At 39.5% G+C, this 25,893-nt stretch overlaps 3 protein-coding genes across 6 annotated transcripts; 2 read left to right on the top strand and 1 right to left on the bottom strand.

Annotated features, from left to right (window-relative positions):
• The first annotated feature begins 11,841 nt into the window (after positions 1 to 11,841).
• LOC128868361 (mediator of RNA polymerase II transcription subunit 9) lies at positions 11,842 to 12,702 on the top strand. Its single transcript, XM_054110362.1, has 3 exons — positions 11,842 to 12,140; positions 12,357 to 12,420; positions 12,479 to 12,702. The coding sequence occupies exons 1-3, from the start codon at positions 11,956 to 11,958 to the stop codon at positions 12,641 to 12,643; spliced, it is 414 nt and encodes a 137-aa protein (XP_053966337.1). The 5' UTR covers positions 11,842 to 11,955; the 3' UTR covers positions 12,644 to 12,702.
• Positions 12,677 to 13,078, top strand: LOC128868362 (protein NCBP2AS2 homolog). The gene is made up of 2 exons (XM_054110363.1): positions 12,677 to 12,849; positions 12,906 to 13,078. Exons 1-2 carry the CDS (start codon positions 12,677 to 12,679, stop codon positions 12,985 to 12,987), a joined length of 255 nt encoding a protein of 84 aa, XP_053966338.1. The 3' UTR covers positions 12,988 to 13,078.
• Positions 13,079 to 14,420: 1,342 nt separating this feature from the next.
• Positions 14,421 to 19,301, bottom strand: LOC128868358 (GTP-binding protein 1). Of its 4 annotated transcripts, none has more exons than XM_054110353.1 (7): positions 19,184 to 19,301; positions 16,638 to 17,011; positions 16,398 to 16,578; positions 16,150 to 16,313; positions 15,906 to 16,084; positions 15,255 to 15,851; positions 14,421 to 15,191 (listed from the first exon to the last, which is right to left on the bottom strand). In XM_054110353.1, exons 2-7 carry the CDS (start codon positions 16,876 to 16,878, stop codon positions 14,544 to 14,546), a joined length of 2,010 nt encoding a protein of 669 aa, XP_053966328.1. In that variant the 5' UTR covers positions 16,879 to 17,011; positions 19,184 to 19,301; the 3' UTR covers positions 14,421 to 14,543. The 4 variants fall into 4 exon arrangements, with proteins under 4 accessions (XP_053966328.1, XP_053966329.1, XP_053966331.1 ...); XM_054110354.1 differs by lacking the exon at positions 19,184 to 19,301 and adding an exon at positions 19,081 to 19,177; XM_054110356.1 differs by lacking the exon at positions 19,184 to 19,301 and adding an exon at positions 17,669 to 17,687.
• Between the last annotated feature and the right edge of the window lie 6,592 nt (positions 19,302 to 25,893).

Below are 25,893 nucleotides of genomic sequence, written 5' to 3' on the forward strand. Positions count from 1 at the left end.
TCCAAAGGCTGTATCTCCAAATTTATTATTCGGATCGACTTGAAAATTTAGAATAATTTTCCTGAGAAGTTGTAGAAATTAATAAGAAAAAAAATCGATTTTTTGAACCAACGAAACCCATGTAACCCCTTAATTAGAATGATTAAAAAATTTTCCATTCAAATTGAGTGGCCGGTGAGATGTATAGTGCTTGTTGTTGGTGAGGGAGATAAAATATTAATATTTATTTTACTCTTCCATTTATTTATTTGCTTCCCTAATACAAAAAAAAAAAAATGGATTGTTACTTTGGTATTGCATTGAATTTCACGTGCAAATTTTGAATGAAATAAGTAGTTGAAATTTAAACATGTTAAATTAAATAAAATATATATGCATTTAATTAACGTGTATTTTTCGTAATCGACTACCTGCAGAGCTTCCTTCAATGCTTCGGCAGAAGTTTTTTCAAGATTCTCCCTAGGTTCTTCTGGTGGGGTTTTCTAAGATTTTAAGGGCATCCATATAGGCTTCACCGATCTTGTTCTTTAGTGTCCATCCTAAAAGCACAGATCTTCGGATTCTACCAGGATAGTCCCTTTTTGCCTTTTCGACGGGCTTTTGGACACTAAGTTTCATATTTTGGTAATGAAGTTTACCGTTTCATCCATTTTAGACGGCGAATCAAGCTCACCAAGAGAAGCAGACTTTTTCCTAACAAGATTCGCCTCATCCATTCTTACGGGTAGGTTGAGCTTAACATGAAAATCGTGTTAGTGGAATGAGACTGACAGTGATGCATGGTATTTTGTCCAGGCAGTTCTTCTCGATTCAGTGCATTCGAAACCAGCGTGATATCCAGGATTTCTGCCATGCCAGATTTGACAAGTGCGAGCTTATTCCCACGATTGTTTATAGCTGGATTATACGTTAATATAAAATCAAGAAGTGACGCACCTCGAGTGTTGTTGTTTCTAGAGTCTCGTAGTGAATGGTGGAAGTTGAAATCAGTGGATCAAAATAGTGATGATATTAGAAGGGTCTCCTTTCCAGCTCAATTCTGATACGCACTGTATTCGAGCCACCGTATTTTAAGATAATCCAACCTTCGGCCGGTTCAGCCAACACCTGGTATCATCAGATTCTTGGTTCGGACGACCTAACCTAGCCAACCGAGCGGCTATTTACGCTCAATAGGACCTTGTATGTAATGTTCAAAAGAATTGCGCACATTACAGAATCCCAGTTCTCATAGATTGGGAAGAGCACACTTTAATTCCAATTGACCGCTCCTCGTTGCCATATTTGAATAGCTCAACTGGCTAAATTGCTAGTCACGCTTCATGATGGTCGGATAATGAAACGATAGTCCCATCTTCAACGACTCGGAAATCGTGGTCATCACTTTCTATGTAACATTCAATGCTATCCCTATTCAGTAGGTGGGACCAGAGTTCCCTCCATAACTTAAGCATATCAATTATCAGATCGTTGTTTTTGTTCTTACAGTAAATCACCACCGACTCGAAACTTTCTGTAAGCCTTTAAATTTTCTGATAGAATTCGGCCAGCATCTCAAGCTCTACACACTAACGTATTTCGGCCTCTCGTTTTACGGTATCAAACTTCCGCATGAACAGAGAGGCGTATGCGTATCTTTTCTGTAACAATGCTCCGAATACACCGGAGTGACGCCACTAAAGCTTGCTCTCTTTCTGTCGTGAGCTATGGCTTCATACGGATTGGTTAGCGCATCTTGCTCATGGACTACCTACGTTGCCCAGAGTGCACGAACGTAGCCTCATAAGTTAAGACTGAGTATAGCCACGCAACTGTAATTGACTCTACTATATCACAAATTATTCTTTATTTATATAAGAGTATTAGTAAATAATTGTTTACAGTTCAGAAGTTTGCAAAGCAATAGTTTTCGAATTTCATTCTTCAGCGTACCACAAACTTGTAAGTAAACTTTAAACTGCCACAAGAGTTTAATTTATTAATAAAAAGGCAGATCAAATTGCAAAAGAAGCCGCAGAAAATGGCACTGTCATCGAATTTGAATGTCGAAGAAGCTTTGAGAATGATTCGCATTAACATTTTCTCTAAACGGTACGATCGATTTCTGTCATCTGCAAGTAATCAACCGAACTTTTTGCACAAATTTTCACAAAGTTACTAGCAAAGGCTTGGTTCAAAAATTGTAATTTCGATGTTAAAGATATTAAACCTATCAACAGAATATTGGTTGGCAGTTACTTACACATGATTCGTGCCATCGATTGAGAGCTATGTGAGTGCAAAGAGGTAAACTCTTAAATGCACCGAGTTTTTCATTGTGTCGGACTTAATCCAATAAGGAGATAATAGGCCCCTTCTATTCGCCATTTCCCCGCTCGCAATCTCCCTGCTCGATTAACTGAACGAAAAATTTGCATGCGAAAGCAACAACAAAGTTATTATAGCTTTTTTTGCTGTAGCTGCTGTCGTACAAACACATGAAATTTAAGGCAGCTCTATTTCCGCGTTGCCAATATATCTTCATTTATACCAGTTGCTTCACCTATTCGCCACTTGCAAACGCTTGGCGAAAAGAAAAGGCCTTTAAGTTATTTTATTAAATCAGTGTTATTACATGCAAATGAAAAGTTTATAGTAAATTTGTTTCATTTATTAAAGAAGCTAACACTGAATTTTAGCATTGCCTTACACACCAGTGATCGCACAGGCGGTGGAATACCTTGGCGTTTTGTGGATTTTTTCATACCACCGTTTAATAAAAGTTAAAAAAAAAATCAAAAAAGAGCATTAATTTAATTTTAAACCCGAAAATAAGAATATTTAATATTTTTAAGTTTTTAAAAGTTGAAATTACTTGATAAAGCACGTGAAATTCTATTAAATAGGCATTACGTAATTTATTGATATGTATGAACGTTGAAAATGAAATGGCTAAATTGTTGTACATGTGAAATAACTGTAAATAAGAAAATTTCCTTTTTTTTGGAATTATTTATTCGAATGCGAATGGCGCAGTACATAATTTATACGTATATGTAAGTATACATACATACATATTTACAAGAACAGCGCCGACCAATTTCATGCTCATAAATTTCAATGTTAATTTAATTGGTTTGTTGTGATCTGTGCGTTTTTTTATAACAAATTCATAATATTTGTACTTATAAATACAAGCACACGCAAAATGAACAAAGAATTGCCGATCCAAATTAAAGTCATCAAAAACTGAAATAGGGCTCAAGTAAAATTAATATCATCCATCCTGATCTGCTCCATCAAATTAATATTGCTTTAAACATTTTTTATTTATTAACACGTTTGCTTTTTCGTTTTTCATCAATTAGTAAAAAGAAATTGATTAGTGTGTGCATTAATTTAAGTTCCTTTGATATTTATTTGAATGTTAAACGAACTTTTCACACTTTATTCACACATTTATATTTTGTACTCTTTTTTAATCAGACCGAAGACAGGCAGTCTGAGGTGAATCTTTCCAAGCCATGTAAAATCCATATATGTACGTATGCATGTATGTATGTAACTCTAAAAATAAAAAAGTACTATCGATATTTGTTTTAATTTATAAAGTCACAAATGAAATATAATAATTATATATAATAATGTGCATGGACGTACATACAGAGTGCCCGGTGGTTGAATTAAGAATTAGAAGTTAAATTAAAAAATAATCTCTAATGATAAAAATTTATTTCAATAATTGTTAGAAAGAGAAGTGCGGATTTTTTTAAATTATTTCCTTTAAATGTTGACCATTACATCAGGTACACTATTGGAATCTGGCCTCCGTACGCCATACCAATCGCTGGAGAAGTGATGTCGGGATGCCATTAACCTCGCGAACGATATTTTCTTTTAGTGCTGAGTTGATCGCTCGGTTTGTATCATAGACTTAACTTTTGAGGTATCACCACAGAAAAAGGGAAGAAATCACGCAGTATTGTTATGGCCGTCTTGCTGAAACCTTGTGTGTGTACTGAGGGAAGGATGTTCTCTCATTATTCACAGGACTAATCGTTTAGCATGCGCTGATAAAAGACACCGTTCACAGAAATTGCCTCGATGATTTAAAAAAAAAAAGGTCTAATTATTCCACTGCTTGGCAATACACGAAACCGTCACTTTGGGTCTTTGAAGTGGCTGTTGATATTTTGGTAATGGGTTTTTAATAACGGCCATTTTTCTTATTTACGCTTCCATTTAAATGGAAATGGGGTTCATCAAACCAAAAAATAGTGTTTACCTTGCGAAATCTCTCCAACATTGTCTCGCAGAAATGTTTGTTTTGTAATTGTTAGGCTTACGCGATGGCACGAATTGAATTTTGAAGGCGTGAAGTCTAAGATACTTCCTCAATATTTCAAACATGGTACCCCAAGTAAGGGTTTGATTCGTTCATGGGTGGGAAGGTTCCAAGAAATTCGGTGCAAACAGCTCACTAGCCGGACATCGACAGCAAATGAAAATATTGAGCTCGTCGCTATAAGTTTGCATGATAATCCACTTCAGTCCATGCGCGAGAGAACTGTTGCACTAGGACCTCCAAAAAACATGTATGATATAATGAGGAAGGATCTTAGACTTCACCCCTTCAAAACTCAATTCGTACCAGCGTGTAAGCCTAACAATTACAAAACAAACATATATATACAGTGAAACCTCCCACAAGCGGACACTCACGGTTCCACAATTTTCGTCCGCTTATGGGGAGTGTCCGCTTATGGGGGTTGAAAAAAAACTCTAAGTTAAAATTACTATCCCACCTCTTTAAACAATTTTTTTTATGTTTTTTTATGGTACGTTCAGTTTTTTCATATTTATTGAAAAATATATACATATGTAATAGGACTATCAATAAGTTCGTGCGGTTTTTTTTCGAAATTTGAAACTTTATTGACGTAAAATGGTTACAAATTTAATATTCAAAATATTGTCCATCGCTTACTACTACTTTTTCCCATCTTTCTGGCAATTCACGGATTCCCTTTGTGAAAAATTCGGTCGGTTTTGCCGCAATCCACGAATCGATCCATTTTTTGACTTCATCGTAATTACGGAAGTGCTGGTCAGCCAGGCCATGTTGCATCGATCGGAAGAGATAGTAATCGGATGGCGCAAGGTCTGGACTATACGGCGGGTGGGGTAGGACATCCCATTTGAGCGTTTCTAAGTATGTTTTGACCACTTGTGCAACATGTGGCCGAGCATTGTCATGTTGCAAAATAACTTTGTCGTGTCTATCGGCGTATTGCGGCCGTTTTTCTCGCAGTGCTCGGCTCAAACGCATCAATTGTCGTCGGTAGACATCCCCCGTAATCGTTTCATTCGGTTTCAGTAGCTCATAATACACAACACCCAGCTGGTCCCACCAGATACACAGCATAACCTTCAGGCCATGAATATTCTGCGCCGACGTCGATGTTGAAGCATGGCCAGGGTATCCATACGTTGCCCGACGTTTTGGATTGTCGTAATGGACCCACTTTTCATCGCCAGTCACAATTCGATGCAAAAAACCCTTTCTTTTGTGCCGTTGAAGCAGTTGTTCGCATGCCATAAAACGGCGTTCAACGTCTCTTGGCTTCAATTCATACGGCACCCAATGGCCTACCTTTCGGATCATTCCCATGGCTTTTAAACGTTTGGAAATGGTTGATTGATCAACTCCCAAAGTTTTTGCAACCTCTTCTTGCGTTTGAGCCGGATCTTGATCGAGCAATTCCTCCAATTCGGTATCCATGAACTTTGGCGGCGCACCCTCGCGTTCTTCGTCTTCCAAGCCAAAATCACCACTTTTAAAGCGTGCAAACCACTTCTGGCACGTTCGCTCAGATAGAGCATGCTCACCATAAACTTCCACCAAGATACGATGACTTTCGGCTGCTTTTTTCTTCATATTAAAATAATGAAGAAGAATTCCCCGCAAAAACACATTATTTGGCACGAAATTCGACATTTTCAAGTGTGGTAAAAATATTGTTGTTTACGCTTCAAATAAAAAACTTATACTGACGTTTGTGCCTTACGACAGTAGCTCTCCAATGAATGTTTGGAAATGTGGATCGATGGAATAATAATCAAGTTACGCCATCTGTTGTAAAACCGCACGAACTTATTGATAGTCCATTATGTATGTACATTTTTATATTGGGAACAATGAATATACATATTTGATTGCACATATTTATATTTTAGGCTTCAAAAATTCATATACCGTAGTCTGTCGTAGATTTTCCTGTTTATGTTTCAGAAAAAGGTTTTCAAGATGACATTCTAAAGTCTTGGCGTATTGGAATCCAGTAATATCGTCTCGTATTGTTTAATGCGACGCAGTTGTTCTAGTGCTTCAGGATATGACTTGATCTGACATTCATCCTGGACACATACATGATTTGAGTCTGCGCTTTCTCCGTCAGATAATTCCTCAGTATTAATTTCGTCAATGACAACGTCAATATTATTGTCTTCTGTATTAACAACTTCGTCGATTAACAAAAACTCTTCTGTGTACTGACCTTGCTGATTTTCATTTAAAATCTTTTTCAAAGCCGCTAGTATCGATATGGGAATATCACCCTCTGCCTCGAAGTCAGAACGTTCAAGCGGAGCTTTTTGAAACCTGGCTTTCGAAAAACAATTCTTAATTGTTTCTGCCGTTACGTTGTCTCATGAAGATTTCATAAAAAAAACAGCCTCCGAAATGTCAAAAGTTTTTGACATTGGAATGTCTCCTAATTTTGTCAAAATAATAGGACTATGAATAAGTTCGTGCGGTTTTACAACAGATGGCGTAACTTGATTATTATTCCATCGATCCACATTTTCAAACATTCATTGGAGAGCTACTGTCGTAAGGCACAAACGTCAGTATAAGTTTTTTATTTGAAGCGTAAACAACAATATTTTTACCACACTTGAAAATGTCGAATTTCGTGCCAAATAATGTGTTTTTGCGGGGAATTCTTCTTCATTATTTTAATATGAAGAAAAAAGCAGCCGAAAGTCATCGTATCTTGGTGGAAGTTTATGGTGAGCATGCTCTATCTGAGCGAACGTGCCAGAAGTGGTTTGCACGCTTTAAAAGTGGTGATTTTGGCTTGGAAGACGAAGAACGCGAGGGTGCGCCGCCAAAGTTCATGGATACCGAATTGGAGGAATTGCTCGATCAAGATCCGGCTCAAACGCAAGAAGAGGTTGCAAAAACTTTGGGAGTTGATCAATCAACCATTTCCAAACGTTTAAAAGCCATGGGAATGATCCGAAAGGTAGGCCATTGGGTGCCGTATGAATTGAAGCCAAGAGACGTTGAACGCCGTTTTATGGCATGCGAACAACTGCTTCAACGGCACAAAAGAAAGGGTTTTTTGCATCGAATTGTGACTGGCGATGAAAAGTGGGTCCATTACGACAATCCAAAACGTCGGGCAACGTATGGATACCCTGGCCATGCTTCAACATCGACGTCGGCGCAGAATATTCATGGCCTGAAGGTTATGCTGTGTATCTGGTGGGACCAGCTGGGTGTTGTGTATTATGAGCTACTGAAACCGAATGAAACGATTACGGGGGATGTCTACCGACGACAATTGATGCGTTTGAGCCGAGCACTGCGAGAAAAACGGCCGCAATACGCCGATAGACACGACAAAGTTATTTTGCAACATGACAATGCTCGGCCACATGTTGCACAAGTGGTCAAAACATACTTAGAAACGCTCAAATGGGATGTCCTACCCCACCCGCCGTATAGTCCAGACCTTGCGCCATCCGATTACTATCTCTTCCGATCGATGCAACATGGCCTGGCTGACCAGCACTTCCGTAATTACGATGAAGTCAAAAAATGGATCGATTCGTGGATTGCGGCAAAACCGACCGAATTTTTCACAAAGGGAATCCGTGAATTGCCAGAAAGATGGGAAAAAGTAGTAGTAAGCGATGGACAATATTTTGAATATTAAATTTGTAACCATTTTACGTCAATAAAGTTTCAAATTTCGAAAAAAAACCGCACGAACTTATTCATAGTTTGATTATATGGAATCTGTAATGACACTTAAAATTTTGTAATTATTATACCCTGATCGAGGGGCTGACAAACGGAAGTTGTATTAGCAGGTAAAAAGATCAACTTTATGTTATCTAGTTTAATATCTCGAGGGTGAGTTGTAGCATTGTCCAAAAATAATAAAATTTTTCTCTTCTGGCAGCCCATTTTTTTATCAAGCAGCCACTCACACATAATTTCACGAGAAATCCAAGCTTTCCGGTTTGACTTCCATTCCACTGGCAAACTTCCTATATTGCCTCTTTTAAAGGCGCGTGGGCATGCTGCTTTTCCGATAACCAATGGCTTTTCTTTATCTCCAACCATATTGGCACACAATAGCACAGTTAATCTTTCTTTTGATAACTTACCGCCCACGCATTTTTCATTCTTCAGAGCAAGAGTTTTATTGGGCAAAGCACTGAAAAATAGTCCAGTTTCATCCGAGTTGTAAATATCTTTTGGGCTGTAGCCTAATAAAATATTTGGTAGTTTTTGTTTAAATTGCCGCACATCCTCGAAATTAACCTCGGAAGATTCCCCACATAATCTTTTGAAAGTCACATTATGACGCCTACGCCATTTCTCCAACAATCCATTTGACGTAGAAAAATTTTGAATACCTAATCGGCCAGCGATTTCTTTTGCTTTTTCCTTTATAATAATACCCGATATTGGTATATTTTGGCTTCTGGCCTTAACGACCCATTCGAAACTCAAATGGTCAATTTTTGAGCCATCCGCGTTTAAGAACTTTTTCTTTTTGTTGACGTTATCACCGCCCATCCATATTCTTTTAATATCTTTTATTTCAACTATTGTCTATCTACTATCTTTGTTGTCCGTGGATTAGAGTATCGCGTCCGCTTATGAGAGGTTTTTATTGTTTTCTTTACACATTTGTTCAGTGATATATTTTGCTTGTCCGTTACCGAGAGGTCCTCGTCCGCTTTCGAGAGGTGATTAGAACAAAAAAAAATGAGAAAAAGTGTCCGCGTCCGGTTATTAGAGTGGAATTCGTTCCAAAAACACAACATAAAGCTTGGTTCCTCAGTTTTTGTCCAGTTATGGGGAGAGTCCGTTTATTGGAGGTGTCCGCAAGGGGAGGTTTCACTGTATATGTAAGTAAATATGTATAATTGGCGCTTACACTCTTTATTCGATGTTTAGCCGATCTTAGGTATACTAATGATATTTCCAAAAAAATGGACCGACCTACAGTTTTATGCCACCTCCGAACGGCAGACAGTTTTTGTATGAGGCTTTCAAGAATATTCTACTTCGAGTACCAAAATTGGGACCTACAGTTTTATGCCACCTCCGAACGGCAGACGGTTTTTGTATGAGGCTTTCAAGGATATTCTACTTCGAATACCAAAATTGGATTGTTAACTCTGGAAATCTATTACATACCTTTTAAATATTGCCTAAAGACATAAATTATCAACTGTTTTGTATATAAAATTACGAGTCTAAAATCTACAACTTCTTAAGTTTCTTAAGTTTAGTTATGTTTTAAGTAACCACTAATGCTGAAAACAGTGACCGACGTACGTAGTCCCTTACCGCAGCCCCAAAACTCAGCAAAACTCATTCCGTGGGGAACAACTGCGTTCTTTTAGTTACATTTTTACACAATACATCGGTTTGTGTGTGTATGTGTTTGGTTGTATCTACACAATGTTGCCATTGATATTTTTGCTTACACACTTTTTCACACATCCGCGTTATGAGTTACAATTTTTCATTGTTTAATAAGCCAAAGCCAAAAACCAACAAATGCAAATAGTTCATTTATCTATAATTAACAGTATTCAACAGTGTTTTTAAGTTATTTCAATAAAAATTGTAATTTTTCTAAGTTTATTTTGTAAATGATTTCGAAATGTACTGCTTGGCAACACTGTGTGCTGAGTGAGCAATCAGCTGACAGGGCTCTGCGGGAATTTTTAAAAATCGTGAAATAAAATCTACGATACGGAAGGAAGGAATTTTTCATTAACATGGGGTTCTCATTAGTTTGATCGTAACAGCTGACAGGGGACTGCGTTTACGTCGGTCACTGTTTTCAGCATAACACAGCTTTCCATACTAATTTAAGTTACGAAAACTATGTATAGACTAAAAGTGGATTCACTGTTCGTGCCCGGGCATCTTTTGTTGGTAGTCTACATAAAATTTCTCTCCTCTCTGTGATATTCCGATCGATTAAAATTGATATCAAATTAGTGGTTGCACAGTAAAAATTGTAAGTCTAACGTAACGACTATTGTTAAAGTTTTAAAATCAAAACTTATAGAGACTCATTCTATGAGCCTTTAAGCCTATGAGACTCTTCGCGCTATTCATCTTTCAGGATTATTTGGTTAAGCCTAGCCTTTTCTCTACTCATTCAAGCTTTTATGGAAACGATAGGGGTGCATTTGAATTGATTAAAATTCATTTATTTTCTGCATTTAATTTGAAATAAAAAACACACCATCGATATAAATTTGTGCGAAACAAAATTATTCTTCTTTACATAGTTGTAATTTTCGCCGCAATTGCAAAGTTGCCAGTTTTTGTGAATTCCGGCACGTCTCTGGCGCCTCTGAAACAAACACGTATAATTCAAGGCGAATTGAGTATCTACAGTGGCTCCATTAAAAACAGTTACTTTATTTTTCGCGATTTTGACAAGTCTGGCGTCAGCTCAGTTCGCAATACAAAACAAACGAAAGTAGAAAAAATTACATGTTTCTGAAAATTCAATGAATAGCTAGATGACCAGTCTTGTGATTTGTGAGATTTAAACTAATCAAACTAATGAAAACGAAGTGCCGTGTGTTAAATTGTGAAAGCACAAACTAATATAAAGCATCCAAATGCAGTTTATTTGCGTTTTATGCGGAAGACGCTATGGCAAGAAAGTATGTTTGGTTGTTTCCATTGCTTTCGCCTACTCTTCTTCTTCACAAACAAGTAATTCCCTTCCCTTTGATTGTTTATTCATCCGCTCTTACGACACGGCGAATTCGGAAGACGCTATCGTTATTCTATCATTCTTGCATATAATCTATTTAGCTGTCAGTCGAATTCGTTGCTGCAGCGGACCCATTGTGACGGCCTTATAATATATTTAGCTGTCAGTCGATTGTGACGAGAAGATTATCAACAAACTCGGACTTTCAGAAATTAAATATCAAGTTCAAATCAATGCTTCCTTTCAAGACGTGTTACAACTTTAAACAGCTGATTACAATTTTTGTAAACAAATTTTGTTGATTCACCGGATAAAGATTCTAGAATACTGGATGAAATTCATAAAATTAGTGAAGTATTGCAGTTCATAGAACTAACAAATAATAAAGATTTCAGTGGAATCTTTCAAATCTACGGAATAACTTAAGTAAAAACCACAATATGCATTAGTATACATTTTTGAAAACATATCAATGATAATTTATTAACCTTGTTACTAATAAAATTTCCATCCAACACTTTCCTACAATCTATCGTTTTTTACTATTTCTGTTAAGTTATTTATTTCTTGCAGCAATTTCATTGAGGCAAGAATTTTAATTTGTTTTTTCTTTTTATAACGTCATCTTGAAAATAAAACTTACTCTCGAGTTGTGTGCAGCTTACGTCACCGCTAATATTTGAAATGGTTTTGACAAGCAGTATATGTAGTCAATTTGCAATCAAAATCTTGAACGAGCAACTTTTTATTAATCTCAAGTTTTTCGAACAAGTTGGCACCTTTTGACTTCGCAATCGATAAAAATCGATTGTTACTGTCGTGGTCGCTGCTTTTAATCATTTTTCGCATCGGCTCGAGCAAATGATCAAGGGATTGTTTTGATGTAAATAATTAGCGAAACGCATGATTAACGAAGTTCAAAATAATGGAATTATCACCTGGAGGACAGCCCGTGGATAAAAAACCAATTTTGACGCCCGATGGACTTTTGCTAACACCTATTGGCAACAATACCGCTGCAGAACAAAACTCCAATCCATTGTCTCCGACAACAAGCGGCAATACCAATTTGACAGCGATTTTACCTGTCATATACGAAATAATTCGGTGGTGAGTGTGTTGACACTTATTTAGAGCCTCGGCCACCATATATCATTATTGCTTTTGTTTTGACTCGGATTTTTGTATGATTGTGACGACAGTGCCTACTGTAAATCAAAACAAAAATCCTAATTTATTTTTAAAATTTGGTGGAACCGAGCACCCTTTAGTTTTGGTCATAAAAATTATGTAATAAGTATAATAAACGATAGTATAATCAAACAGTGTGGAAAAGGATCCCCTTGATAACGCAACCAAACAACGGGAGTCCCAGGAGTGTAGCCAGAAAGTGAGTTAGATAATTAGTTTTTAAATTTGCAACAATGTAATCCTCGTTCCCACAATAGATATTGGAATTACAGAAACGCTTTGAGATCGCAAGAACTGAGGTAAAACAATTGCCTGGTATAGACTACAATAAGGAGGAACAACTTCAAAGGTTGGAACTGCTACGAAATCAGCTAAAACTAAAACAACAACTCATTCGTAAATACAAAGGCACACAGCTTTAATAAAAAGCTGCTTGCGCTTTCCTCAAGTCCAAAATGGTTTTTCGGTTTTTGCTGCGTTATTTGGCTAATAATGAACAGTTAATTCAGCGCATGGCAGAAAGTTATCCAATGCGGCGCGCTGCTCAAATGGTTGTATCCATTATGTATCGTAGCAAGAATATGGCTCAGGAGCGCGGCATACATGACATGACGCCCGAACGTTTCAAGTGAGTGATTTAAAGATAGTGTTTAGAGAAACTAAGTTAAACAACTTTAATTTCAGGTCATTTATATCATTTTTTAAAGATAATATTAAGAAAGAAATAGAAGGGGTGAAAGACCAAATGAAAAAGAAACCCTTCTAGATTAATAGAGTTAAAAAATGTGCTTTGGCTTTTCTTTAATAATGTTACAAGTAAAGCACTTTAAAAATATAAATGTTACTTAGCATTGTAATTTGTTTCCTTGTGTATTTTGATGTGTATGCATCTATGGATATCTCCGGAGTTACAGTTGCAGCAGTCGTACAAGTTACTTGTAAGGAAATGTGTAAAATTAGGTCCGTACAGTTGTGAAGAGCCCAATGTATGTAATGTTTACATGCACACCAACAGCGTTTTTTTCGTTTTTATTCAATGAAACGTTAGTTTAATGGTAATCAGAAGTGCCTACGTTAAGTGTGATCAAGTAACCCATTTGTGAGACACGTAGCGAAGTAATTTAGACAAAAAAGGTTAATTTAACAAAAAGGCGGTCAATTTTTTCAGCATTCAATAAGACGTTTTAAATATACAAACTTTTCCAATATTTATAACAAACTGTGTATATGAATTAGTTTTCAGTAGACGTTCATCTAAATACAAGCTAATGTTCCTTAAATTAAAACCACCCAACACACAGCCGACGGTCCCCAATTTGGTCCGAAGTAAATTTATCACTTCTTCTTCTTAATTGGCGCGATAACCGCTTACGCGATTTTTCTTTCTCATGCTAACCGGCGCCAGTTGGACACACCAAGTGAAGTCAAGTCCTTCTCCACCTGATCTTTCCAACACAAAGGAGGGCTTTATCACTAGCACAAGGAATATAAGAAGTGCAGAGCAGTTTAGATATTGTAGTTATATGCGATAAGCTTATTGATGTATTAGTTTGTCTATTCAGCATTAGCTTTAGAGCACATAGTTATTTATTTTTTAGACCACTCTACTTGCAGCATGATGGAGCTAATATGAACCACGAAAATCTGTATCTCTTGCTTCTTCAATAAACTCATGATGGGGTCATGTGGCATCAGTTCCAATGGTTGTCAATTGTACTTTTGATTCGCTACAGTGCATTCGAAAAGATTGTTTCTGACATCAACGCTTCACTCTTCAGTAATTATAAGCAGACTGAACGCCATCTTGGGATATTCTAAGGCTGTTCTAAGATATTTTAACATTAACGGCTCTGGAAGATTTCTCCTATAAGATACAATGATGTATGACAGGTTGTGATGCCACATTTGACCCATCGGCGAATGCTTATAGAGTAAACGGACGGCAATGCGCAAATAAAACATGATTTGTTATTATTTCATTGGGCTTCGACGAATTCAACAAAGTTCACATTGTATTTAGACAAGCCGGCTCAAATAGCTGGTTGAAGTGCGAAAAATCTAAAAGCCGGTTCTGGGTATCGGAATAATAATGACTTTTCCCCCAACTTGTTTACATAGGTAAGACCCAGCAAAGTGGTGATGATTAACTATCGAAATCCAAAACAACCATATTTATCTTATTTTCTATTTACTCATAACTAAACGGTTAATTGATTTTTTAATTCTGCCTTGTTTGTTTAAATGAAACGAAAAAAAATAATTCACTTTACTGGAATATAGATTAAAAAATGGTGAATACAAATAAGAGTCAAAAAAGTCATTTTACTTCTTTACAGCGATATGTGAGCTATTTGTTTGAGACTGTAAATCACTTAAGGAGCCGCCCATGCTTATTCCACCAACCGGTACAGTGCTTGTATTATGGGATGAATTGCGCTTCTGCTGCTTACCACTACGCAAGTCGCGCTTATCAACACAGCTCTCAAGCACTCCATCTAAATTCTGTTTCATCCCATCAATGTCTGTCGGTTGCTTTCCATTTTTAAATATAGCTGCCTGCACGTTGGGATTTTGGTTTTGATTTTGTGGTGTTGGATGCGAGTTTCCTTGGCCATGATTCTGGCATCGCGCCTGCATTTTATTCGGCTTCATTCGGTGTTGTACGGCAATCGAGTTTGTAATGGGTTTCAGGACGTTTCCCACTGCTTTAGTGCGCCCCTCCCGAAACACCATTCTCTGGCCTATTCGTATATACTCTGGATGCTTTATGAAGCGAAATTTTACATGTGCTTTGTCCCCAGTACGTAAACAATCTTTCGACATATTGATAATAGATGCCGTTTGTCGAATACTTCCGCAGTGAACCATTGCTTGATAGCGAGAGGATATGGTGGTTGGATGATGTAATACAAGAATTTCCCCTTCGAATTCCCAGCATGCTTGAGGTTTTAATTCTGGACTAACCATTACCTGAAATAACTCTTGATTAGAAAGCGATTTTTAAAGTCGTATTGTGTATTTTCGTATTGTTACCATTCCTTTGCGTATTTGAGATCGTTTGATTTTTTTCAGAGCAAAACTGGCAGTTTGACCACCTCGCACTTCCTTGACGTTCATCCGTTTTCGATGAATACTTTTTACTGCAATTTGTATAAAGTTTCCCAATGCATCCGGTCCCAGCATAAGTGTATCATTTAGTTTTATTAGGCCTTGGAGGCAAGTTCCAGAAACAACTGTTCCCACGCCAGGTACTGAGTAGGTATCATCAATTTGAAATTCTGCCGGCAAGTTGTCTTGACCAGTCATACGTGTCGTTAACAAATTCAAAAACATTTTTAGTAGTTCCAAATTATCTCCAGTAACATTTGAAACTTGAAAAATTGGGCATAAACGTTGAGATACAAAATTTGTAGCACTTAAAACCACATCATCGGCGTTTTTGACCATTACAGGTACTTTGCGACAACCTTGTGACTTTAATATCTTGAATAGTAGTTTTAAGTTATCTTGCAAAACATTGGGTGGACACATATCAATTTTAGTAACGACAACAAATACTGGCACTGATAATGCTAATGCCAGTCCTAAATGCTCTTTTGTCATGCCCACTATACCCGCATTAGCACCTATCTAAAAGGTATCCCATTAAAATTAATTCCTTAATAAGGATTGCATCTGTATTACCATTAGCATTCCAAAGTCTGGAGCATGCCCTGTCATGCCAAATACTGTTGTTTTTAAATAGCGTTCATGTCCCGCCAAGTCAATGAATGTAATAACTTTCGCGGATTTTTCGCATATCTTGACCCAGTCCAGAGTGCCATGATCAGGCTTGTTAACAACATTTCCAACACTATCAAAACCTGGCGAAATTAAGTTGCAGTAAATGATTAAAACTGACGATCAAGACGTGGTAAATTTAACACACCTAATATATCATTCCCTACAGAGCTGGTGCGTCCCGTTTCCATCTCATGCTTGTGTCGAAACAATCTTTGTCGAGCATGCCCGCGCCCGTTATCCAACTCACCATGTGTAAGTACCCCAAGCAAAGTAGATTTGCCTGCATCAACATTTCCAACAACTGCAACGCTATGCAAGGAGTAAATAAAATAATATCACATTTCTGTTTTGACACTTCAAACACTTTGGCTTCTGTTAATATCATTGACTTACCGAATTTCCATAAAATCAGAGGTGTCAACGCGCCTTCTTACCAAATACTGTCCAGCCAAACCTTTTTCGACTTTGCGCTGCCGCAGTAATACTACATCAGCATCAATTGTTGTTGCTAATGATTGCAATGTCGCCACTGATGCGCTATACTCTCCCTCATCTAAACCATTATCGCTGCCATCTGTTTATTATAGCAGTCATGCAGTTATTCATAAATTAATAATCGGTGCACAAGTTTACCTTCTCCAATGCCAATTTCGTAAATGGTTTCGCCTCGGCAATCCACTATGCGTTCTTCTAGCCTCTTTTTTAGCAGCTCAAATTGCTCCTCCGTAGGACTAACTAACACTTTCTTACCACAAATACTTGAATAATCAACTTTAGGGCTGTGGAGACGCTCGAAATCACCAACAGCATATGCTGATGTAAACTCAGCGGCACTGCGTCCGTCGACCGGTGATAAGGGATTGCTCTCACTCATAATTTCGTTAGAAAGTTATTCTCTGTTTATACGGCTCGACTTATTTTTTCTAAAAAATTTCTGATCGTTCGATACATCCAGACTCATTTCACCTGTCAAAAATTGTTCCTCTATTTACTTTCCAACTGTTTATCTGTAAATAGGTAATTTTATGTGAATACGTTGGATAGTGTAAATGGGTTTACAAAATTAAATTTGTTTTAAAACACCCCACCCAATTTCGAAGCACAACAGCAAATTTATATTTGATTTCAACGTAGTATTCATTGTGTGGTCAATCACAAAATGAAAGCGGTCGTATTGAATTGCAACGCTTATATACCCTTTCATTGGAAAGAATGATGCAACGCAGATTAATTTCATGTAAGCTGGCTATTGAGTGAATAAGTAACCAGCAATGATGATGAAATATTTAATACAGTTGATATCCTTTTAACGCAGTTTGTTTTTACGCGGACTTTTTTAACTTTCAGTTTTCTTTTTTACACAGCATTTACACATATTTTTTATTGAATTTTTGCATCTAACTTACAACGATGGAGCTGAAAGTGAGTAAGAGTACGGTAGATCTTTATCAAGTGTTACACATTAGCTGCACTGTGCCCGAAAACCATTTTATACAGCATGGTCCGAATGACGAGTGTTTGACAAAATTCGCGACTTTGAAAAAGTAATGGAATGCTACCTCGAACTAAATATCGGCATACAGAAGAAGAAAAGTCAGCGTTTACTTACGCATTATTTTAAGACTGAAAGAGTATTCGACTTTTATTTGGTTACATTTACTCACTGTACAATTAAGAGTTTCGTATGGAAATTTTACATTTTGTGCGGATATCTTTATGGTTTTTTTTATTTTTATCGGAGACTTCTGTTCCAGTAAAGCGCGCTAAAAGATCTACTGTGCAAGTTTTACACATACATTTACATATAAATACAGTTTTTAGTTTTTTGCCCCGTGTCCATAGCGGGTTTCAAACCCGGACGATGGACCAACCCAATCGGCTACGGCGGCTGTGTTGTTATTACATACGTATAAATTATTACAGACACTCCATCAAACACCGGTTCGAAGAATGGAGGGAAATGAGTTCCGATACAATGAAGAAGGTATTGCATCTAATGCAGAACTCGCTGCAGAAACTAATAAAATTTAAGGGATACCAAACAAGTAAAAACATTATATATGTATTTTCATTTTTTATGTAATTGTTATTGGCAAACACTCTGTTCCACACTCGGCCGGAACAACCCGGCCAGGGGCTGTCAGTCCAGCAGCATTCCCCACACATTTATTGTGTTACCAAACCAAAAATTCAAGTTCGATACAACTATTTATGTATGATTATTGCAACGGAAATTGTACGGTACTATTTATGTTGCGGAAAGTAAAAATGGAGGAGATGTCTTTAAGTTCTACTAGACCCGTACAAATCAGGTACACAATTTGCAAGTTAATTAAAAAAACAGCAAATTTATGAGAAAAAAAATGTATATGACAATACGAAAATAGTTGCATAAAACGATTTTTTTTCTAAAATTTTCCCGATTAACATAATTCAAATATACATAGTTCCATTAAAAAGTATATTCATTTACATTTCATTTGAAATTCAACATGCCTACTCTGTTTTTGACGGCATACAAAGGAGTTTTTACATCTATATTTCCGTTACATCAATTACCGTTCTAATGAAGTTCTTAGTTAGTTTTGTAAATGATCGAGTAGTTTTTGAGATATTAGAATTTTTAAAATGCGTAAAATTGACTTTTGACCGTGGATATCTATCTTCTCCATTTTTAAGCCCCCCATAAAAGTCTCAGTACCGTTGTAATCAGCATAAAAGTTCTAGTGAATCTTTTTTTTTAACAACAAAGCGATGCCTATTCTTGTTCCCAAAATTGTTTTTCTAATGTATTTAAATCCACACATGATTTTGCGATTATTTTCCGGGCTGCTGTCTCTTTAAACAGTACATAAGCTAAGTGGCGATCATATTTATCAATGGGTGTATATAGATATATACAACAAATATGTTGAGCGTCCATTTTATTTACATAACATTGCTGATACCCAACTTATTTCTTAAAAATGCAGTTATTTTTAGAAAGCGTCGGAAAATAAATTAGCAAAAACCCCACAGGATCAAGCACTTTCAGAATTCATTGTCTTTTATGGTATATTTTGCAAGCAATAATTACAAGATTTTCCGTATTTGACGAGACGTGGTAACGAGATTTTTATATATACTTGGAACTTTCTTGTTTTTGTTTGCGCAGCTCAATACTTTGTATATTTACTTACTACATAAGACAGTCAATAAATACAGTTGGAAAATTATTGTAAAAGCCTATTTATTTTGGTTTCCGCTTTTGCTGGCAATTTCGACGCTCTCTTTCTAACAATTTCGCAACTTTAACTATTTGATGACGGCAAAAAATAATTTGACATTTTGAATAAATGTTGCCTGATGGTATATATTTTGCCAATCGAAATAAAATAAAATAAAGTACAGTGCTATCTAAACTGCCACATTATAGTAAAAACTGCGAAAGTGATATACCAATAACGCAAATACATAAAGTTCTATTCATTCTGCACATCTTGGCATATGCATCTTGATAACGTATGGGCTATTTCTACTAAAACCTTAACTGCTGTTAAAAACTCTGACTAGTTTAAAAATATCAAGTGCTTCCACTGCAATCGAATTAACTTAAACCGGTGGTTTTTGTTTACATTTGATTTTGTTGCCAACGGATGCTGTCTGTATATTTACGTTGTTGTTGTATCAGTTCATCAAGCCCCGTCGATACAGTGTAGTCACCGGTCGTTATGGTCTAACTCATTTAACGTTAAGCCGTAGAAACAACATGTTCCAAAGAGGAAAGGATAGTGGGTGAGTGGGTTTAAGGGGGTATGTGAATGGGTGGTTAGTATCGTGCGGGGTACTTTCACATGCCGGACATAAGTTGGGCATGTCGGAGTCGATTCCGGATAGAAAGAAGTTTAGCCAACCATAATATCCTGAACGCAATGACACGGGTTTCATGTGTCTGAAGCTCTTCGTTAACGATGTTTAGTGCTTGGACTCCAAGAAGAAGAAACTCTTGATGAATGCCGTTTAAGGCCTGTCTATAAGCTGTTGTGTTCAGTAGATATGTTTGGCCCTAGGTCTCGACAGTCAAATTCCCTCCTAACGTGACTGGGAAGAATTACTTGCTGAGCACCCTCTTATGCTCTATAACTGGGAACACTCGCTGTGAAGATATTTTAAGGCAGACATCAGCAGGTATCCCGTGGCTGTATTCTGGCAGATTCTGAGCTTCTTCCACTGCGTGTCTCTAGTGCCAGGTGAGTAAATAGGCGGTTGTATGTATTTTAGGGTTGTTTACAGTCGGTATTAGCGTGTCGGTGACTTTAACCTTCAACATTCCTCCGTCCAGGTGGTGAATAGGATCTCCGTGGATTTAGTGGGGAAAATTTGTAGATACCTCTCAGTGAAAACGCGAAAAAATCTGAAGAGGTATTCGTTCATGTGAAAAGCAAGCCCGAATACCTGAGCGGTTGTTCCCATGGCAGCCGGTTCTACGTACCGGAATGACTCGGGTTTTTCCCGACCAAGGGCTGCCGCCCCAGTATACTAGCCCTAGACAGGATTGCTCCACCCCTTACGTCACAGGAGCAATCTCTCGCAGCAATCCTGCTCCAAATACTTCTCCTCAGAGCTGGAATCGAATCCAACCCTGGGCCAGAGGTATTCTACTGCTGCGTCTGCCACAAACGGCTTCACCCGAACTCCACCTCGGTTAGGTGCAACAAGTGCAACGGGTGGAGCCACCTTAAGACCTGCTCGGGTCTTAAGTCACATAGGGAGTGGTCCACACGGTATGTGGCCACGTGTTGCTCCCGCCAGCAGGCGTCTGATGCCTTCACGGCTAACACACCCCCTGATAGGCCGGCACTACCAACCGCCACCACTACCAACACCTCCACGGTGAGGAGCCTATCGGAGCAACACAACTCCCCTTCAACCCCTCCCCTTCCTTCCAGCTCCAACCCCAGTGCGGGGACAAACCAGCAGCTCCTGGTCCCCCGCACAGTCTGTTCCGTGTGTCCGGACGTAATACCTAGGAATCTGGTAACAGTCCAGTGCAATTCCTGCAATGGCTGGTGCCATTTTCGGAGATGTTCCGGCCTGCGCACTACCCGTGTGTGGACAACTGCCTACGTTGCCCCCTGCTGCAGAGCTCTGCACCCACTACCGTCCCCGGAGGCGCGGCCGCCCACCACCATCAGGCCGCAACAGCCACAGTGGATTGCGCAGCAGGCCCAACGCAGACAACACCACGCGTCCCTCACCCCCCGAATTACACTGACCTCACCGAGAAGCTTCAAGCTTCTCCAATTCAACTGCAACGGACTTACGAGTAAGGTCGACGAGATAGTCGACTTTATGAGCCGGCACAGTATCAAGATAGCTGCGGTCCAAAAAACAAAGCTGCACGCTAGGTCATCTCTGATCACCAGGGATGGCTATAACGTGCACAGACACGATCGCGTGCGAGACAACGGTGGTGGCCTAGCGTTTATAGTCCACCACACTGTGCAGTATCGTCTTATCGATGAAGGAATCGACCGCAGGGACAGCACCTTAGAATGTCAAGGCATAGCTGTCCGGTCAGGCGAATCCGAGCTCGAAATATTTAACATATATATACCCCCTGTCACCTGCTGCCCGGCAGGATATCACCCTGAGGTGCGCTCATCAGAGGTGAAAACCGATTGGTTGTAGGTGACTTCAATGCGCATCACGATCTTTGGCATTCAAGCCTGCCAAATGATCGTAGGGGACAGCAATTGGCAGAGCAGATAGACGACTCGACATTCAGCACAGTGCACGACGACGCCCCACCCAGGGTAGTGGGCAATTGTAGCAGCTCGCCTGACCTAACAATAGCTAGCGCGGGTCTGATAAATAGCATAACGTGGCGACCTATGCTATCGCTTGCATCAGACCACTTGCCCATTATCGTCTCGATTGAGAGACCTGCCGACTTCGTTTCCGCGAATCACCGGTCCTATTTTAACTTTAAAAAAGCTAATTGGGCCGGCTTCACGGAATTCACCGAGGACACCTTCGCCGCTCTTCCCATCCCCACTGATGTGCGCGTAGGCGAACGCGCATTCCGCAAGGTGCTCACAGCTACTGCGGCTCGCTTCATTCCAGCTGGAAGTTATAAGGACATTCGTCCTCGTGAGCGTGACCCTGGGAGTAGGATTTCTCACAAGGGTTTTCAATCTGTCCATGGCCACTCTCATCATCCCTGACAAGTGGAAAGCAGGGAGAGTGGTTCCACTACTGAAACCTGGGAAACCCGCCAACCAAGGGGAGTCTTATCGGCCGATAACTCTCCTTTCCCCAGTAGTGAAGACACTTGAAGCCCTCCTACTCCCACTCTACACGAAACACCTGGCCCCAGCCCCACATCAGCACGGTTTCCGACGAGTGCACAGCACCACCACTGCACTCACCGCCATAAACGCCCAGATAAATCGCGGGCTTAACCAAAACCGCCCCTGCGAGAGGACTGTCCTAGTAGCGTTGGACTTGAAAAAGGCTTTCGACACAGTCAGCCATTCCACGCTACCAGATGACATTTATCAGTCGACACTCCCGCCAGGGCTGAAGAGGTGGTCCGCGAACTATCTGAGCGGTCGGCACTCGTCAGTGATATTTCGAGATCAAACTTCAAAGCAGAGAAAGATTAAGCAAGGCGTACCGCAGGGTGGCGTCCTTTCTCCCTTGCTGTTCAATTTCTACATCTCGAAGCTCCCCCAACCACCAGCGGGAGTTTCCCTGATCTCATATGCTGACGACTGCACGATCATGGCGTCGGGCAATGACATCGATGGCCTGTGTTCCAAAGTGAACAACTACCTCACCGACCTTTCTCGCTTTTTCACTGCGAGGAATCTCCAACTTTCCCCCACCAAGTCCACGGCGACCCTCTTCACCACCTGGACAAAGGAGGTCAAGCTGCCCCTTAAGGTAAAAGTCGATGATACACAAATTCCGACGGTAAATAACCCCAAAATTTTGGGTGTAACCTTTGACAGCCTGCTCTCCTTCTCTGCGCATACAACCGCAATTGCCACTAAAGTCCAAAATCGCAACAAGGTCCTCAAATCGCTGGCCGGCAGCACTTGGGGCAAAGACAAAGAACTGTTGTTTTCGACATTTAAGGCAATTGGTCGGCCGGTTCTTAACTATGCTGCGCCTGTCTGGTCGCCTGGAACTAGTGATTCGCAGTGGACTAAGCTACAGACCTGTCAAAATACCGCCATTCTGACAGCGACCGGGTGCCTCCTGATGTCACCTATCCAACACCTTCATAACGAGGCACAAATGCTTCCAGTTGCGGAGCACAACAAATTGCTCAGCAAGCAGTTCCTGTTCGGATGTTACCGTAGGTCTCATCCCTGCAGACACCTGCTTGAGCCCGAGCCGCCTCCCAGGCACGTCAGGAGACACCTCCTTGACTACGCTGGCGAAATCCAGGACAAGACTGACCGTAACCTACCGGACCGGACAGTATTTAGACAGTCTATAAACGACATTCACCGGGAGACCGTTACCACCTTCTTGAACTCCCGTCCTGTAAATGCCGTAATCGGAGTCCAACCACCACCTATCGCAGATGAAGAGCTCCAGCTTCCCCGTGAGACCCGTGTAACACTGGCACAACTACGTTCTGGATACTGTAGCAGGTTAAACTCCTACATATCCAGAATCGACCCCGACATACCAAACACATGTCCGGCATGTGAAGGTACCCCGCACGACACTAACCACCTCTTCACATGCCCCCTCAAACCGACTCATCTAACCCCCTTCTCCCTTTGGACCCAACCTGTCGAAACAGCATGTTTCCTGGGCCTACCCTTAGATGAGCTAGACGAAGACGAACGATGATATGCCTACACTGACAGGGCTACCTATGCTGTTAACAACAACAACAACAACCTGAGCGGTCGTCACTCGTCAGTGCTTTTTCGAGACCAAACATCAAAGCAGAGGAAGATTAAGAAAAGTGTACCGCACGGTGGTGTCCTTTCACCCTTGCTGTTCAACTTCTAAATATCGAAGCTCCCCCAACCACCAGGGGACGACTGTACGATAATGGCGTCGGGCAATGACATCGATGGCCTGTGTTCCAAAGTGAACAACTATATCGCCGACCTTTCTCGACTTTTCACTGCGAGGAATCTCCAACTTTCCCCCATTAAGTCCACGGCGACCCTCTTCACCACCTGGACAAAGGAGGTCAAACTGTCTCTCAAAGTAAAAGTCGATGACACACAAATTCCGACGGTAAACAACCCCAAAATTTCGGGTGTAACCTTCGACAGTTTGCTATCTTTCTCAGCGCACACAACCGCAATTGTCACTAAAGTCCAAAATCGCAACAAGGTCCTCAAATCGCTTGCCGGCAGAACTTGGGGCAAAGACAAAGAATTGTTGCTATCGACATTTAAGGCAATTGGTCGGCCGGTTCTATACTATGCTGCGCCTGTCTGGTCACTTGGAACTAGTGACACGCAGTGGATAAAACTACAGACATGCCAAAATATTGCCATTCGGACAGCGACCGGTTGCCTCCTGATGTCCCCTATGCAACACCTTCACAATGAGGCACAAATGTTCCCTGTAATGGAGCGCAACAAACTGCTCAGCAAGCAGTTCCTTCTGGGGTGTTACCGCAGATCCACTAATGAATTAAGTTTTATTCGTTATAGATTTTCTTTTCCTTGAAAGTTTGGTGAAAATAGTTTAATAATTAACGAATAATTGCTTATAAAGGGTGATCAGATTGGAGTTATTTTTTCCAATAGGGGTTTTTTTTTGACAGATCATGACTACTGTGAAACTAAATACATAACTTTTTCAATATTCATTGACTTTTCATTAAGGAGAGACTTACGCCTCAAAAACATTTACAAATCGTATTACGAAAATCGACGCTCTATGAAAAGTGTTCATCGCGCGCTCAGACCAATTTATGTAATTCTACGGCGCTACTTGCCATACAGCTCGTGAAACAATGGATTTACTGCTTCGGCGTCTCGTCTCGTACCAGTGGATTGGCCACCAAAATCACGTGATATCACACCCTTGGACTTTTATTTGCGGCGATATGTAAAGTCTAAATGCTTTGTGGATAAACCAGCTTCGATTGAGGCATTGGTAGCCAACACAACTAAAGTTATCCACGAGATGCCGACCGAAGTTCTCCAGCGAGTTATTCCAAATTGGTGTTTACGGATTGCCGTATTAAGGTGCAGTTGCGGCCAACATGTGAAAGGGATTATCTTGAAAAACTAAATGTCATGAATGGTTGTTTTCAAAACTAATAAAGATTGCCCAATCGATGAAAATTTTCATTGTTTTATTTCAATTTAAAATCCGTTACCTCTAAATTAATCACCCTTTATTAGTGACTAATTTCGCGCTTTTTGAGCGTAGTGCATATTTGTTCATTACCACTAAATTTAGTTATAGTCATTATGTTTCACTCAAAATTTAGTGGTAGAGAAGAAATGTTTTGCATAAGCTGATGAAACATTTTTTTTCTAATAAATTTAGTGCAACTGATGTACTTAGTGCTATAAAGATTTAATGCACTACCCTAATCTCTGATACATATATGTATGTACATATAGAAGATATCGTAGTTTGCTGGAAGAATGACACAATGCAAAATAATTACTTTAAATATGCAGAGATGGTCGTAGCTACTTACATTATGTTGTGTAAATAAACCAGGGAGTAATAGTAAATTGAAGGCCTTAGAGCCGAATATTCGAATTTCTTCCATCCAGCGAGCGAAATGTATTCATTCAAATAGTAACTTTTATTTTCATTTCATAGAAGCCTAAATTTTTGATTTTGGTATGTGAAAATATCGAGATATTTCATTACCACTAAGGAACTTACCTTTCGTACCATAGTA

Source organism: Anastrepha ludens, chromosome 6 (assembly GCF_028408465.1).
Source record: "Anastrepha ludens isolate Willacy chromosome 6, idAnaLude1.1, whole genome shotgun sequence".
Classification (NCBI taxonomy): Eukaryota; Metazoa; Arthropoda; class Insecta; order Diptera; family Tephritidae; genus Anastrepha; species Anastrepha ludens.